General features: G+C 49.9%; 1 protein-coding gene across 10 annotated transcripts in view; it reads right to left on the bottom strand.

Annotated features, from left to right (window-relative positions):
- Positions 1-15,007, bottom strand: part of LARGE1 (LARGE xylosyl- and glucuronyltransferase 1) — a 565,935-nt gene that overhangs the window by 45,383 nt on the left and 505,545 nt on the right. For all 10 annotated transcript variants that reach the window (XM_066259855.1, XM_066259874.1, XM_066259835.1 and 7 more), the window contains one exon: positions 5,963-6,118. In XM_066259855.1, the coding sequence (XP_066115952.1) occupies positions 5,963-6,118 (156 nt within the window). The remainder of the gene's footprint in view (positions 1-5,962; positions 6,119-15,007) is intronic.

The following is a 15,007-nucleotide window of genomic DNA, read 5'->3' as shown; positions in this document are numbered from 1 at the left end:
GGTCCTAAGGACAAGGCATCACTCTGTAAATACCATGCCGCGGGAGACGTGCATATTTCTGAATAACACACCATATGGAAACACGCTACACTACGCACCAGGCTATCGGGGACAACATGGCATGTCCTTATTTTGCGCCAGAGGACAGGACTCAGATAAATGAATTTCTTACAGAAGGGAAGATTTCAGTTCAACATGGGGAAGCATGGCTTAGCATCTGGAGCATTCCAGGAGTGGGGTAAGCTGCTGGAGGTGGTAAGCTCCCTGTCTTTGGGAAGAGTCCAGCAGAAGCCAGATGCAAGCCTGTTAGGGATGTTGTAGAAGGATCTCTGCATGGATTAGGGGGTGGAGAATATCTGTGATTATCCAAATGTGTTCTGTGGAGTCCTGTGGTTTCTTGGGTATGCTTTGGGGGCTGGGTTGCTGAGGGAGAGGGAGAGAGATACTAAGGTATAGAACTGCAGCCTCCGTGGCTCATTCAATTAAATAACGCCCATGGGATGCCTATTGCATTACACAAATGAACTTCCTGGTTCCAGGAGATGTGTCTGGATACACCGTGGTGGACGGGAGTGGCTCTGCCCCATTGGCTACTGTCATTCTACACCGCCTTGGGGCCTGACCACTTCCATATCAAACTCTATAGCTCCCAGCTCCACATCGCAGAAACGAATCCTGTCTTCCAGAATTTATTTATTCTTCTGGCTGCGAGGTGAACCAAATAGCCTCTCCTTCCCACCGGCTGTTCCCTCAATGGTGGGAAGCCTTTCCGGGACTGTTGACCCAGAGCAAATGTGACAGCCCTCATATGCTTCAGAGACAGAGTTCTAAGTGACTGTAGTTCCTCTCTCTGCCAGCCACGCTGAGAGGAAAGGTTAGGAAAACCTAAACTCCATTTGTGGAACGACAGGTGGTCATCAGGTGGGTTGGGCACTACGGTTTGAAAAACAACCAAACAATGAACACTGTTCCTTGTGCCAAGTTCTTCCTGTTCTATGACTTAATGTAAATTATCTATGAAACACTATGACAAAGGCATCCCCATCCCCATTTATCAGATGGTAAACCTAAGTTCTAGAGCATTCATATGGCTTCTCTGAGGTTGTGTGACTATTAAAGGGATCTGACTATATGGCTCACAGTCTTATCACCATCATAACCCCCCTCCGCTTCTCCCCCACCCCCATGAGGAAACTATAACAATGCAAAAAAAAAAAATACAACAACTTGTGTGGTCCTTTATGTTTTCATGTCATCTTCATCGAATCTGCATGTGCCATGCTTCTTCCTGTTCATCTCTGGCCTCCACTTTGTGCTGCTCCTCCCTCCCACTGAGTCTACTTTCCAAATCCCAACTCCTCCTATTCACCTTTCAAATCTCACCTCCTTCAAGAAGCCTTCCCTGATGTACCTTCTCTCTCCTAGTGTGTGCAATTCCCTTCTCATGTGCTCTTGAAGCACCACTGCCATCCGGGCACTCGTCACAGCCCCACTTATCTGCACCCCTCACGAGACAAGGTGAGAGCTGGGCCTGGATCTGTAATCCTCCCTCTGGCTCCCTAGCCCTGAGCCTGGCGATTGTTTGAATGACTATATGTTGAGTAGCTGAACAAGTCTTGAGATTTGGTGCCACTGGAGCCCTTTCTCATCAGTGATCTGCAGTCCAATGAAGAGGTTCTGGACTTCATTTCCTTGAGACTGCCACCATCTGTGTACTTGTTAGGGTGCTAACAACCTCGTCCCACGGAGCTGGGAGCATCCAGCTTTCAGCCTGATCCAAGCTCTTGCCCTTTTCCTCTGATAGAGTTTGCGGGTAACATTTGACATGCTGCAAAGGACCAGGAGATGGACTTCCTACAGAGACGTGGTTCCAGGGGTGTGATGCCACAGGCCCTCTCCTTGTCCCAGCCCTGCCACTGAGGGCTGGCTCACCGAGGAACCTGGCTGGAATAGGGCACAGGGATCTGCTGTCTTGATTCATGAGGGCCAGCTGCAGCCACTCCCATTCTCAGTGCCCACAAGATCGATCCACTGACTCTCTCTGTCCCCACGGCTGCTGGCCTAGGTCACAGCCCCACTGCCATCTTTTTGTCTGGGATGCGGTGACAGTCTCAAAGTGGTCTTCCTGCCTCCAGTCTTGGCTCCTTTGTTCTATTCTCTACACGGATTGATTTTTTTTTGGAATGTAAATGTGACCAAGGTTAAAATGGTTCAGTGGAGTCTAAACTCCCAAACACAGCCAAGGCCCTTCTGGCCAGCTTCACTGTGCCTGCCTCCCAGCATGCCTATTCCCTCTCACACACGCCCGCGTGCTCTCTCCCGCTCTGCTCCTTCATCCGCTCTGCCTGTACCCGGTGCTCCAGCCTTCTCCCTCACACAGCCGACTCATTCAATAAATAGTTACTAAGTGCTTCCTGCATGCTTACTTCCGTTCTGGGGGAGGGGACCTCAAGGAGCATAGGACAGGCAGAGTCTCTAATCTAATGGTCTTATGGTCTGGTCTTACGTTTGGGAAAAAACTAGGAAACAATTACACAAAGCAAATAATTGTGGGTGGTGCAGACTCTGACAAAAAGAAAATAGGGCATGTCACAAAGAGTGACAATTACCTGAGGCTGAGGAGGTTCAGGGAAAGTTTCTGAAGATGCCTCATCTGAGGTGTTTGAACACCGAGGGGCAGGGTGACTGGGCAAGGGAGAAGCAAGTGCAAAGGCACTGTGGTTGGTGGATGGGACTGAGACTGGGATGTAGGAGGAACAGAAAAGGTGGTGAATGTGGCTTTTGCAGAGTCAAGGGCAAGAGTGTTTGGGATGACAGTTGGGTGAGTACTCATAGAAGGCCACTCTCTGGCTCACGGTCCTGTCTGCACTTGGACAGACCATCATCTGGGCACCTCTAACACTTAATACGTGTATAGGAATTGGGTCAGTCTAATTGAAACCCCGTGTCCTGCACGGTGCCTGGCAGATAGCTGGCATTCATATACACTTACAGAAAATAAATGCAGCCACAGATTCTGGGAAGGACCATGAGGGGCTCTTCCTCCATCCCCACAACCCCAGAGGAGGCTGATGGTAGAAAAAGCTGCTGAGTCACTCACAAAGTTCTGCTTGCTAAGACGCTGATGGTACCCGGGGAACCCCCGATATGACAACTGACTGATGGCTTCATCCAACAAGGCTTTTTATTTGAGCCTCTTCCGTGGAGAAGAAAAAAGAGGTGGGAGAATAGTTTTTACTTAGCGTTGAGAAGCAAGTGCCAAATGGGCATTCAAATGGTGATGACGATGACAAATAACGCCTTGAGTAAAGAGAACTGAAGGAAACACCAAAAGCGCCCAGTGTTTGTTGGAACCGCTAAGTGCTTCCCAGCATCTGAAACAGAGTTCACGTGCTTAATGGGTTTCTCTCCTCTATCACCAGTGGTGTCAGAGGGCAGACACCGAGAAAGGCAGCCAGGGTGACGCGGAGAAAAAAGCCGGAGCCACAGGTGACCCTGATGTGACATGGGGCCCTAATGACAGAGAGCAGGGGTGGCCTTGTGACCCGCCATTCTGATAAAAAGCCAGGTAAGGGCAAGACTCCAGACCTTCCACAGATGCCCTCCCTTCCCATTTGGGAGCCTAAAATGTTTCTCATGATGTCTAAGATAAGAATATGAATAATAATAGTAATAGTAATAAAAACAGAATTCTGACCCTTTAACCCAGGTCACACAACATCCTTCTGATCTGACTCCTGACTGCTGCCCAACTTCTCCACCAGCCCCTGGGCACACGGGCCATCATCCTTCAGTTCCTCACAGCAAATCTGCCCTGCCGCAGGGCCTTTGTACTAGCACTTGCTCCTCCAAGAAGTACTTCTTTAGCTTTCCTCCTTTATTCCCCACTTTAGCTTTACTGAGTTATATAATTAGTGTAAAGAATTGCATGTAATTAATGTACACCATATGATGAGTTTGTACACACACACACACACACACACAATCCTCTGTTGCCTTTGGGTGCTGTGTTGTACAGCAGATCTCTGGAACTTGGTCATCCTTATCACTGTAACTTCATGTCCACTGAACAACTCTCTATCCCTCTCCCCTCTCCCCCTGGAACCACCACGCTATTGTCTGCTTCTCTGTTGCATTACTTCAGAAACCTCAGACGTGAGAAATCGGCAGTATTTTTCATCTGTGACTGACATTTCACTTAGCATAATGTCTTCCAGGTCCATCCCTGTTGTCACAATGGTAAGATTTCCTTCTTTAAAAAAAGACTGAATGATGACCCATCGTGTATAGCTCACATTGCCCTCATCCGTGTACCTGTCAGTGGACACTCAGGCTGCTTCCCCATCTCGGCACTATGTGAATAACGCCCTGGTGAACATGGGGGAGCAGGCATCACTCAGGATCCTGACCTCAGTCCCTCTGCAGACACTCCCAGAAGTGGGACTGCTGGCTCAGGCGGCGGTCCTATTTTTAAGTTTCTGAGCAACCTCCATCTTGTTGTCCACAGTGGCTGCACCAATTCACATTGTATTGACAGTGCACAAGGGTTTAGTTTCTCCTTGCCAATTCTTGTTATCTCGATAACAACTTGATATTGGTTATTTTAATAATATCTTGATATTAGTTATCTGAATTAGTATCTTGATAATAGTGATCTTGTTTTTTGATAACAGCCAGGTGATATCTCTCTGTTGCTTTGATTTGTATTTCCCTGGTCCCCTGATTTTCTAAGACTGACTCTTTCTTGTATGCAGGTCTCAGATTAAACGTCACCTCCTCGAAGAAGTCCTCCATGACCACCACTTCACCACCACCCAAACCAATGAAGCTGCCCAGCTGCTTACTTCTATGTCGCTATGTAGCACTTGCCACAGGCAGATCACTTCTCCTGAGAGTTTGTGTCATAATTAATTGTGTCTCCTCACTAAAATATAAGCACCATGACACCAGGGGCCATTATCCCTTTTCACTGATAAATACTCAGTGCTCAGAATAAGAAAACCCTCAGTAAATGTTGACTGACTAAACAAACCAAGTACTTCTGTCTCTGATACTTACTAAGGGTCAAAGAAAAGGGAGGGAACAAATTTTTATCAAGCATCTAACATATGCCAGACACTGATCAAGGTGCTGTACATTCACTTTCTCATTTAGTCTCACAGTGCCCATATAACAGTTTTTCATCCCCATTTGATAGTTGAGGAAAAGGAAGAACAGAGAGATTGAATAACTTGCCTGGGATCCCACAGGTGGTAACTGGAAGGGATTAAAATCAAACCCAGGTGAGCCTGATGCTATATTCCCTGTTTCTCCCACTACAGCAAAGTACTTCCCCACATCCAGCTGCTTAGAACTTCAAATGCTTGCTGTGTGACCATGAATGACCTGCTTAACTTCTCTGTGCCTAAATTTCTTCAACTCTCAGGTGTTTCTATGCGTACCCTATGAGATATAACACATGAAAAATAATTGTAACCAATGAAGAAATAAGAAAATGTAGATGTTAGCTATGCTTGTGACCATTTACTTAACACTTTCTTCACCCATGCTGACCCTAAAGGAGCCGCCGGTTCCTTGTGAAAACCTTTGGTGCCACTGAATCCCGGGTCTCCTGTGCGGGCACTGTGCCCACAGAGACTTTGGAGCCTCCTGGCTGTGGAGAGACCCTTTGCCTCTTGTTTCATTAGTGCTGTTGCTTATATTGACTCCTCTGCTTGGAGACTCACCTCTGACTTCACCTAGTCTGGGCCACGTGCACCCACTCTGCAGCCACAGTGGTGAGCGTGGACGGGATCCGCCTGCTTGCCTGTCTCCCCCACCAGACAGTGGACTCCCAGGACCACGACGGCATCTCGTTGACCTCGGGCAGGCCCTGAGCCTGGCACAGAGCTTGGCACAGCGGAGGTCCCTGCAGACCAGCAGAGAAGCAGCCCCTGCGCTGCCCAGCCCGTGAGCGACTTACATTTTCACTGTTGACGTCGGCTTCACTGGGGCAGCCGAACAGTTCCCGCCGCAGGAGGTTCCCGTCGTACTCCAGGAAGGTCAGGTAGAGGTTGCGGAAGAATTCCACATGCTTGTTCTTCACCCGAAGTTTCTTGGGGGAGTTCCAGTGAATGACCTGGCAGGGCAGAAGGCAGCAGACAGGCAGGCAGGTGAGACCTCGTGCCTGGAGATGCCACAGCTGGGCATTGGTCTCAGTGTTATTTCTGGGCTTGTTCATTCATTCATTCATTCATTCATTCATTCATTCATGCATTCATGCATTCATTCGAGTGGTTAAAAGCAAGGGCCCTTACGCCAGATTGCCTGGGTTCAAATCATGGCTTTACTATAGGGAGACATTTAATTTGGGATAAGTTACTGAATCTCTCCATGCCTCGGTTTTCTCATCTGTGAAGTGGGAATAGTTAACAGCTCCTGCGTGTGCTGGCATCTACGTTTTCTCTGCCTCAAGTCTGCTCTGCGGTGCTGACATCGGGACTCTGCAAACCCTGTTCCTGCCTTGCCAGCTGCTCTATTAGGCGCTGTGAACAGGGGCCATGGGAGGGGGACTGACAGTCTGGAGAAGGAAGAAGGAACTGGCTCCTGCCTGTTGTTTCCTGTTCCAGCGACTGTCACCCACCTCTTTTCTTCACACCAGCAGCGGCACCCCCTTCCTTTAGCAGCAGCTAAATCTTGCATGCATTTTTGCAGTTTCTCTAACACTCAGAACCAGCCGCGTTATCCTCCCATCTCTGCCCAGTGTCGCCACCTCTGGAGTGGCCTGCTGAATCCACCCCAGGTCTGGGGACCGGCCCCAGATTGCAATAAATGCCACCTCTGTTATTCCCTCTCCAGGGGTGGTAACTGTTCCCTGCAATTTTCTATTTTTGCTTTTTTAGTTACCAAGTAAACACTTTGTATCTAGTTACCATTTTCAAAGAGTCAACTCTCTATTCAAGTAATCGGTATTGTTTCTGCCTCCATCTAGGACTGAAGGAAACACTGCCTCACAGAGCTGTGGGGAAATGACGTATGATATATATAGCATGTAAACAGTGCCCGGCATAGGGAGCACTCAGTGAACGCTGGGTCTGACTGCTAAGTGCCCACCGTGGACCGGGTTGTGCAATCAATGACCAGAGGCCCTCGTTGGCAGTGCCTGCCCTTGGCCCACTCACGGTCGGCTGGGGAGATGTGTCCACAAACAGGTAACAGAATGCAGTAAGAGGGAGGGTCAGAAAGAATTGGCAACTGTAGAAAGCTCAGAGAAGCATCACAGAAGGAGATGCTGGTGCTGGGCTGGAGGGTGAGTGGGAGTTTCTTCGGGAGACAGGGCCTGGGGCAGAAGGGACAGTGGTGACTGAATCCGGGCAAAGGAAAGATGCATGGGACCTGGTGGCTCATTTGGAAACCGAGAAGTCACGTGTTGTGCAGCTGGAGCTCAGAGGTGTGGGTGGGGGCGAAGCGGCTGCAGAGGTGAGTGGGGTGAGACCCTGGCCCCGGGACCATGCTCCAAACTCACATGGCACTGACAGAGATTTTTAAGGAGGGGGAAATAGTACCACCTCTGGGTTTTAGGAAGATACTCTGATTGTAATGAAGAAGATGTGAGTGGTGGGGTTAGGGGGCGGGCCAGAAATGCAGCCAGGGATGCCAGGTAAGAGGCAGCGGCCATTTCCAGTGGACGCTGCTCATGCCCTCCGCGGGGGAGCCCGCCTACCGTGGAACACTTCACCATCCCTTTCACATTCCTTCCCTTGTGCGAATGCTTGCGATGGCCCTGACAAGGAATGCAGTTGGAGAGGATAAACTGTGCAGAAGCAACTTGCCAAGGACCACAAGCTGTAGGTGCTGGAGCTGGAACTCCACCATCAGTTTGAACAAAGCTGCTACCAAAGCCCCGTGTTCTCTCCCCTGTGCCACGGAGAACAGGAGGGCCCAGGTTTGAAAAGCTTCCCTTTTCCATGCTTTGTCACATTATAGAGGAAACAGAAGAACCCTTTCCCTCTCTGTCCCCCAACGTCCTTGCTCTCCCCCCCCCCCCCGGCGGGGACACACTGAGGAAGGGTGAACTGGGTGTCCAGCGCTCAGTGGCTTCCCGACTCTCTCCTCCAGGCCCAGCCCGTCTGTGAGCGCCTGCAGCAGGGTCCGGGCCCCGCCTTCTGCCGACCGGTCTGGAGGCCCGTCTCCTTCTGCTCCATCTCTCGGGATCCCACGGGTGTGTGGCAGCGAGAGCTGGTGGGATAAATACTGGGCTGCAAGGACCAAGTCCGTCTCCAAGGCGCAGTTAATACCAGGACACCTATTTGGCCCAAACCACATCTGTGCCCTCCCATCCACGGCAATGCTATAACTGCAGAGCAAGAACTGGGATGACAGGCCAGCCTGGGTTCGAATCCCAGCTATGCTCCTAGCTGTGTGTGTGTGTCCTTGGGCAACTTGTTTCATTTCTTGGGACCTCAGTTTCCTCATGTGTTAAGTGGGGATCAGTCATCTCGACTTCACAAGGTAGTTAAAGACAGTAAAACAAGTGCCTAGCTCAGTGCCTTCCTGCCAGGGTGGCCCCATATATGTGGGTTCTCTTCTCCCCTCAAAGACGGGGCCGCCAGCCTGCACTATCAATGTTCTTCCCTCCTTTCCCCTCCTGCAGCACATAACCCTACAGCGATAAGGAAGGAAGTGGGCATTGAGCCCTCAGGAGAGAGCAGAAAGGGCCAGCAGGTCTTCCCTGGAATGAAGTCACCTGGAGGCCCTTGCACTTCAGGCAAGGATGAGCACGAAATATGAGGTTCTCTTCCCGAGCCTCTCGAAGGGTAGCCTCTGGAGCGGAGAGAGAAGACTGCTCCTCTGAGATTGCACCCAGGCGGACGTGAGCAGGCCCTGGGCCATGCATTAGAGTAATTGCATGGAGCCAGTGTCACTCCCACCCAGTGGGGGTCACATCTTTGCCGCAGAAGACTCTAGAGCCTGCCAAGTGCTGAGCCAGCAGGGAGGTGGATGGATGTGCATTTGTCTCAGGAAACCTGGGATTCTTCAACCCAGAGAAATTTCAGCTAAGTGGAAATATGGGCTGGCCCACAGGTCAACAATCTTAACTTGTGCACAAATCTGCTAGGCACTTTGAGGAGACTAGGCCATTAGTTCCCTCAAGTAAGCCCAGCTGAGCCCCATTGTTCATTTTTTGGGAAACAGTACTTGACTGGCCTGTGTCTCCCAGCTGGTGAGTGGCAGAGCTGAGACTCGAAGCCAGCCCTCAACCTGACACCCCCCAGGCTCCTACCCATCGCCCAGGGCTGTGTCCAGGGGCTGAGCACGTCCCAGGTGAGCAGAGTGGGCTTCACAGAGGCGGCGTGTCCAAGAGGACATGGATCAGTTCAAAGCTAGGACGAGGACCCTGGTCGCCTTGTGTCCCTACCCACAGAGGGCCGTTTCTTATCCCATCACACCCCGCTCTGTTCTGTGCCTGCCCAGCGAGCTGGGACGGGTAATACCTGCGGGCTGACGCTGGGGTTCTGGAAAAGCAGCAAAGAGTAAAGGAAAGGAGGGTGAGAAGATGGTGGGGTCACTAACAGGACAATGGAGTTTGGTAAAACCATTTGTCATCTAGCTGCTTTGGGACAGGTGAGCCCACTCAAAGTCTATTACTGTATATTGAGATTTACCTCCCTCGACTAGTTTTCCGTCATCAGAACACAGAACACTCCATTCTCCTGTGCTAATCTCTAGAGAAGTAAATTCCAGCTATTGTTTATCTAATACCTGTTCTATGCTAGATGTTAGGCCAGGATTGTTGTTGTTGTTACTGTTGTTGGTGGTGTGTGTATGTGTTTTCACATTCAATCCTCAAACAACCTGGGAAGGCTGTTTCTATTATTATCCCGTTCACAGATGATCATCTTGTGGCTCAGCCTAGCACAGGGGTCACTCAGCTAGTAAGGAGCCGATTCTGAAACAAAATCAGGTCTGTCTCGCTCCCAAATCTTTCTCTTTCTACCACATCATTCACTCACTCACTAATTCATTCCTCATTTGTTAAATATCAGAATGAGCACTGACTCTGAGCCGCACACAGAGAGGGACTGTGAAGGCAGAGATGGGCCCAGAGATCATTAAGTAACTGTTCGTTTTAAATTACAAGTATGATACGTGATTTTAGAGAGATGTTAGAGAGAGGTTGTTTGGGACAGTTTCCGGGCTGGGCCAATTCAAGTGTGAAGACGCCACGGCCCAGAGGGAGACAGTGACGTGACAGTCACACAGTGGAGGGCAGTCGCGCCCAGCCTCTGTCTCCCAGGCCACTGCTCCTTCCAGGAAGCCGCAGGCTGGTCTCTGAAAACCCGACTCAGAGTCACTGTGGCTGGTAATTCTGACCAGCGCTTGTCTCACGACTGAGAAATGTCATTTCCTGGCGCCCCAAGGGACAGAATCACCCGTCATTGCTGACTTGGGGGCAGCAAGCTGGTGGTGTAGATGGCATTTGCTGACAAGCTGGCAATCCTGAGATGGAGTGACACAGGAGAATGTTCCCGAAATAGACTTTTTGCAAGGAGCTGGTAAATACAAGCGAGTCTTCCGAACTTGTGGTGAAAACCAGTAACAATGTATGCCACTTGCTGAGGCACACGAGCGTAGCAACAATCATATTATCACTAGCAGTAGCTAACACGTATCGGATACTTGCTGTGCACCTAGCACTTCTCTGAACACTTTCCTCGTCAGAGCCCCCAATTCCTCATTTAACACTGTCAGTGTTGTGCCAACTTACAGGTGGGGAAAGTTCAGCTGATTTCCCCAAGTTACACAGTAGAAGGTGGGACTGTCAAAATCTGAACCCAAGGAGGGAGAAATGAGGGATCCATTTCTCTTATTTCTCCCATTGTCTAGTCGTTACAAGGCTCTGTTTGTAAAAATGAACCTGAGATTTATAGACGGTGACAGGATTGATCAGAAATAAAACCTACTTTTCCCTGCCAGACATAGGGACCCCACACATTTCTGGGATATTAAGGCTGCAGGTGACGTAGGACTTTCCAGAGACACAGGCTGAGCCTCCAGCGTGGCAGCAGGCCGAGAGGGTGGTGTCTAGGTTGCAGGCCAGGAGGGCCGCAGAAGCTGCCAGGCTCCAGGGGTCCCAGGGGACCGATCTAATTGCATCTGAGTGTAGGTGCAGACTTGGAGTCAGCCTGCAGTGGGCCAGGGAAATTGATGGAAATTGATTACTGTCCAGGAAACTTAAACATCAGCTGGGAAGACAGCAAAAGTCAACAAGATTAAAAGAGAAAGGAGAGACTCTATCGCCCATCAAGGGCACAGGAAAAAGCATTTCAAAGATAGAAACAAGACCTCAGAACAAGGACAGGTGACGGGAAGAGTTCAGCCACAACGTCAGCTTCTTAAGTACTTAGAACCCAGAGGGTTCATAAAAGAATTCATGGTGCAAAAGTGCTCAGAAATCCGAGTCTGTGAAAACGCCGAGTGAGACACAGGCTTTATGTCTTCTAAGCTGCTGAGACAAATGGTGTTTGGAAAGTGGGTCTCTGTCTCAAGACCTCCACTGACTTTCTGTGACCCACAGAGTACCATCTATTTTCCTCAGACTGGCAGATGAAGCTGCCGCAAACTGACTCCCACCTATAATTCCAACTCAACTTCCAGGCTCACAAACTTCCTGGTATTTCTTGAACCAGTTTTTCACCACTTTGTGCCTTTGCATGCACTTTCCCCTTTCCTAGAATACCCTTATTTCTTCTCTACCATGTGAATGCCTGCTTGCCCTTCATAGCTAGGCACACTTCTTGTTCCCAGGACCACAAGTGGCAGAAGGTTGCCTCCTAGTATGTCTCTCCACCCCATCCTTCATTTCCAACAGAACACTGATTTCATTCGTAGGTGCACTCACTGTCTCTGTGAATGCCTCATGATCCATTTATGGTCTAAGCTAATCATGATGCTCCTCCTTATTGATTTCCCAGACTCCCTTGCAGCTAGTGGTGGCCATGGGACCTAAGATTGACCAAAAAAGATACATGGGGAAGCAAGTGTTTGATTTCTTAATAATAAATAAGGTGCCATTCTCTTCCCACCCCACTCATCTTTCTGTCATAAACAGAGACATGTTGACTGGAATCATGACAGCTATCATGTGACCAAGAGGGCAAGATCAACACACTGCTGTCTATTCACCAATGTCTATAAGTCTCTGACTCCAGAATTCTTAACTAAGAAATGCAGACTGCGGCTCCGGTCAGTTGGCTCAGTGGTAGAGCGTCGGCCTGGTGCATGGAAGTCCTGGGTTTGATTCTAGGCCAGGACACACAGGAGAAGCACCCATCTGCTTCTCTACCCCTCCCCCTCTCCTTCCTCTCTGTCTCTCTCTTTCCCTCCCACAGGCTCCATTAGAGCATAGTTGGCCTGGGCGCTGAGGAGGGCTCCATGGCCTCTGCCTCAGGCACTAGAATGTCCCTGGCCACAACGGAGCAACACCCCAGATGGGCAGAGCATTGCCCAGTGGTGGGCATGCCAGATGGATCCTGCTCGAGTGCATGCGGGAGTCTGTGTGACTGCCTCCCCGCTTCTAACTTTGGAAAAATACAAAAAAAAAAAAAAGAAAAGAAAAAAAAATCCAAACCCTTATTTTATGGTTACAAATTGGGTTTTCTGAATCTCATTGTAAGCATTCCCAAGCTGGGTCCTTGCTCGGCACTCCAGACTCTTGCGTGTAACCCATCAGAGAACTCATCGCATGCTCTTGCAATGATTTATTTACATGCCTGCACCTGGCACCACTGGCATGTGGGTGGGCAGAGTGGGATTTGCTATTCATCTCAGTGCCTGGCAGGCCATTTGTATTCAATGGCTGTCCTTCGGTTCAAGAATAGAAATTGCAATGATGACTTTTGCAACAACCCTCACATTCTGTCTGTCCACAGCAGATCAGTTATAAACGCCCTATTAATGTAGGCTTTAGGGTGGAGAAATATGGTCCTCTTCTCTTTGTCTAAGGGCCAAATAGCTTGTCATTTTCTCTAGCAAGAGTTTGAGCTCCCTCTGCTCTCCCCTTCTTTGGTATTTCAAGGAGAAGGATGATGGTCCCACAAGCCCCTCCCCTCGCCACCTTCAGGATTACAATGCTTGACAGAAAGGGATGGGCAGACACACCTACACACTAGTCCCAGCTCCAGCTCTTACCAGCTGGGTGGCCTGCACTAAGTCGCCTAAAATCACAGAGAGTGTGTCTCCTCTGGGAAGGGGACATAACCACAACTGTCTTGCAGTATGTGGTCAAGACCAGGACAGATGCCCAGACCTGCGATGGCTCAGCAGATAAAGCGTCGGCCTGGGAACAGAGGTCGCTGGATCAAAACCCTGTACTTGCCTGGTCAAGGCACATATGGGAGTTGATGCTTCCTGCTCCTCCCCCCCCTTTTCTCTCTCTCTCTCTCTCTCTCTCTCTCTCTCTCTCTCACTCTCTCTCTCTCTCTCCTCTCTAAAATGAATTAAAAAAGGAAAAGAAAGACCTGGACCGATGGTGTGATGCACACGAAGGCACGTTGCATGTGCTCATCAAATTGCAAAAGAAATATGGTTTTAGACTTCACAGAACAGCAATCTTACCAACTAGGAAGGCTGAATGAAAAGTCTTTGGTAGAAAGGAGGAAAAGGAAACAGAATTTAAAAGGCCCCAGGCAAATTGCCGCAGCCTGGGGCAGGAACGAGGACTGGGACAGACAATAGGCCCAGAGAAGCCCTACAGGGGAATACTCCTCCTGGCTAGCCCCCAAGGAGAGGCCCAGAGAGGAGGCCAGTCAGGAAGGCAGACCCTTGATGTTGCTTGAAGATACTGGGCAGAGACTGGGGAGAGTCACAGGTGGAGAACAAGGCAAATTTCACACTGGTTCTTCCCAATTCGGCTTCCCAAATTACTTACTGAATTTGAACCTCTATTTTCTGGTCTGTGAAAGGGGAATAACAATACCTGCTTTGGAAGATCAATGAAATAAGAAACCTAAAGGCGTCCACCGTGGAGCCCGGAGCAGACTGGTGCTCAGTGCCCGGGTGTCTGGGAAATATTACACCCTCTGTGCCCGTGGGATGCTCCCTCAAGTGACACTGCCCTTCAATCTCTATTCACAGCCTGGACTGTTGGCTCCTGGAATAGAAGAGCTGTGTTTTGTCCAACTCTGCAGGCACAGAGACAGGTGTGACCATGCGTGCGGACTGCCAACGGACTCCACGCCAGGGTTTTCATTTCCTTGTCAACTGCTGAACACTCTCACCAGCGGCTCCTCCCTCTCCGTCCCCAGCCTGACAACACCAGGTAGCGGCTATTAAGTTAAAACAGCGCCCAGATACTCAGACTCCACGCACAGGTGCTCTGTGTCACTCTTCCCTTTTTACTCAGGTCCCTGTGGCTTCTTGGTTTTTACAACTCCCAGAAAAGAAAAAAAAGAAAGAAAGAAATCTTCCCAGACACGAACGCACCCCTGCCCAGGGAAGGGGACGAGGACATACCAAACTCAGTGATCGGTCCCCTCAGCCGGAAAACTGTGGGCGCCGTGGGCCAGGGCACGATGCGGAGGCCGTCCCAATAATTTCTCATTTCTTGTTCTGTCATTTGTAACAGTTCTTATTTCCCCTGTCTGAGCAGTAGAGGTCGGAGGGAAGAAAATGGATACCTTGATAATGCGCAGGGCCAGGGGGGTCATGAATCCAGGAGACGATCCCGCTACATTCTCTAAGGTTCGTTATGTTCAATGTTCTGGGTTCTTTTCAGCTATACAGTGGGGGTAAAAATTCAGTTTGAATTCTGATATGTGCAGAGAATTCCTGATGGACCAGCAACAGCAGCAGGAAATGGAAATGCAATGCCCTCGGTACAAGGGGCCTCCATGGATGTCACCGCAGTGCAGCGTCTCTGCTGATCCCAGGCTAAGCACCGTGGCTGCAGCCAGCCCTGCGTTCTCCCCCTCTTTACAGAATTACGAAGAGTCGGCTCACAGTTCACAGAACCTGCACCGTGTCCTCC

This window comes from Saccopteryx bilineata, chromosome 1, assembly GCF_036850765.1.
Source record: "Saccopteryx bilineata isolate mSacBil1 chromosome 1, mSacBil1_pri_phased_curated, whole genome shotgun sequence".
NCBI lineage: Eukaryota > Metazoa > Chordata > Mammalia > Chiroptera > Emballonuridae > Saccopteryx > Saccopteryx bilineata.
The sequence above is the reverse complement of the archived record's forward strand: the minus strand, read 5'-3'. Positions and strand labels throughout refer to the sequence as shown.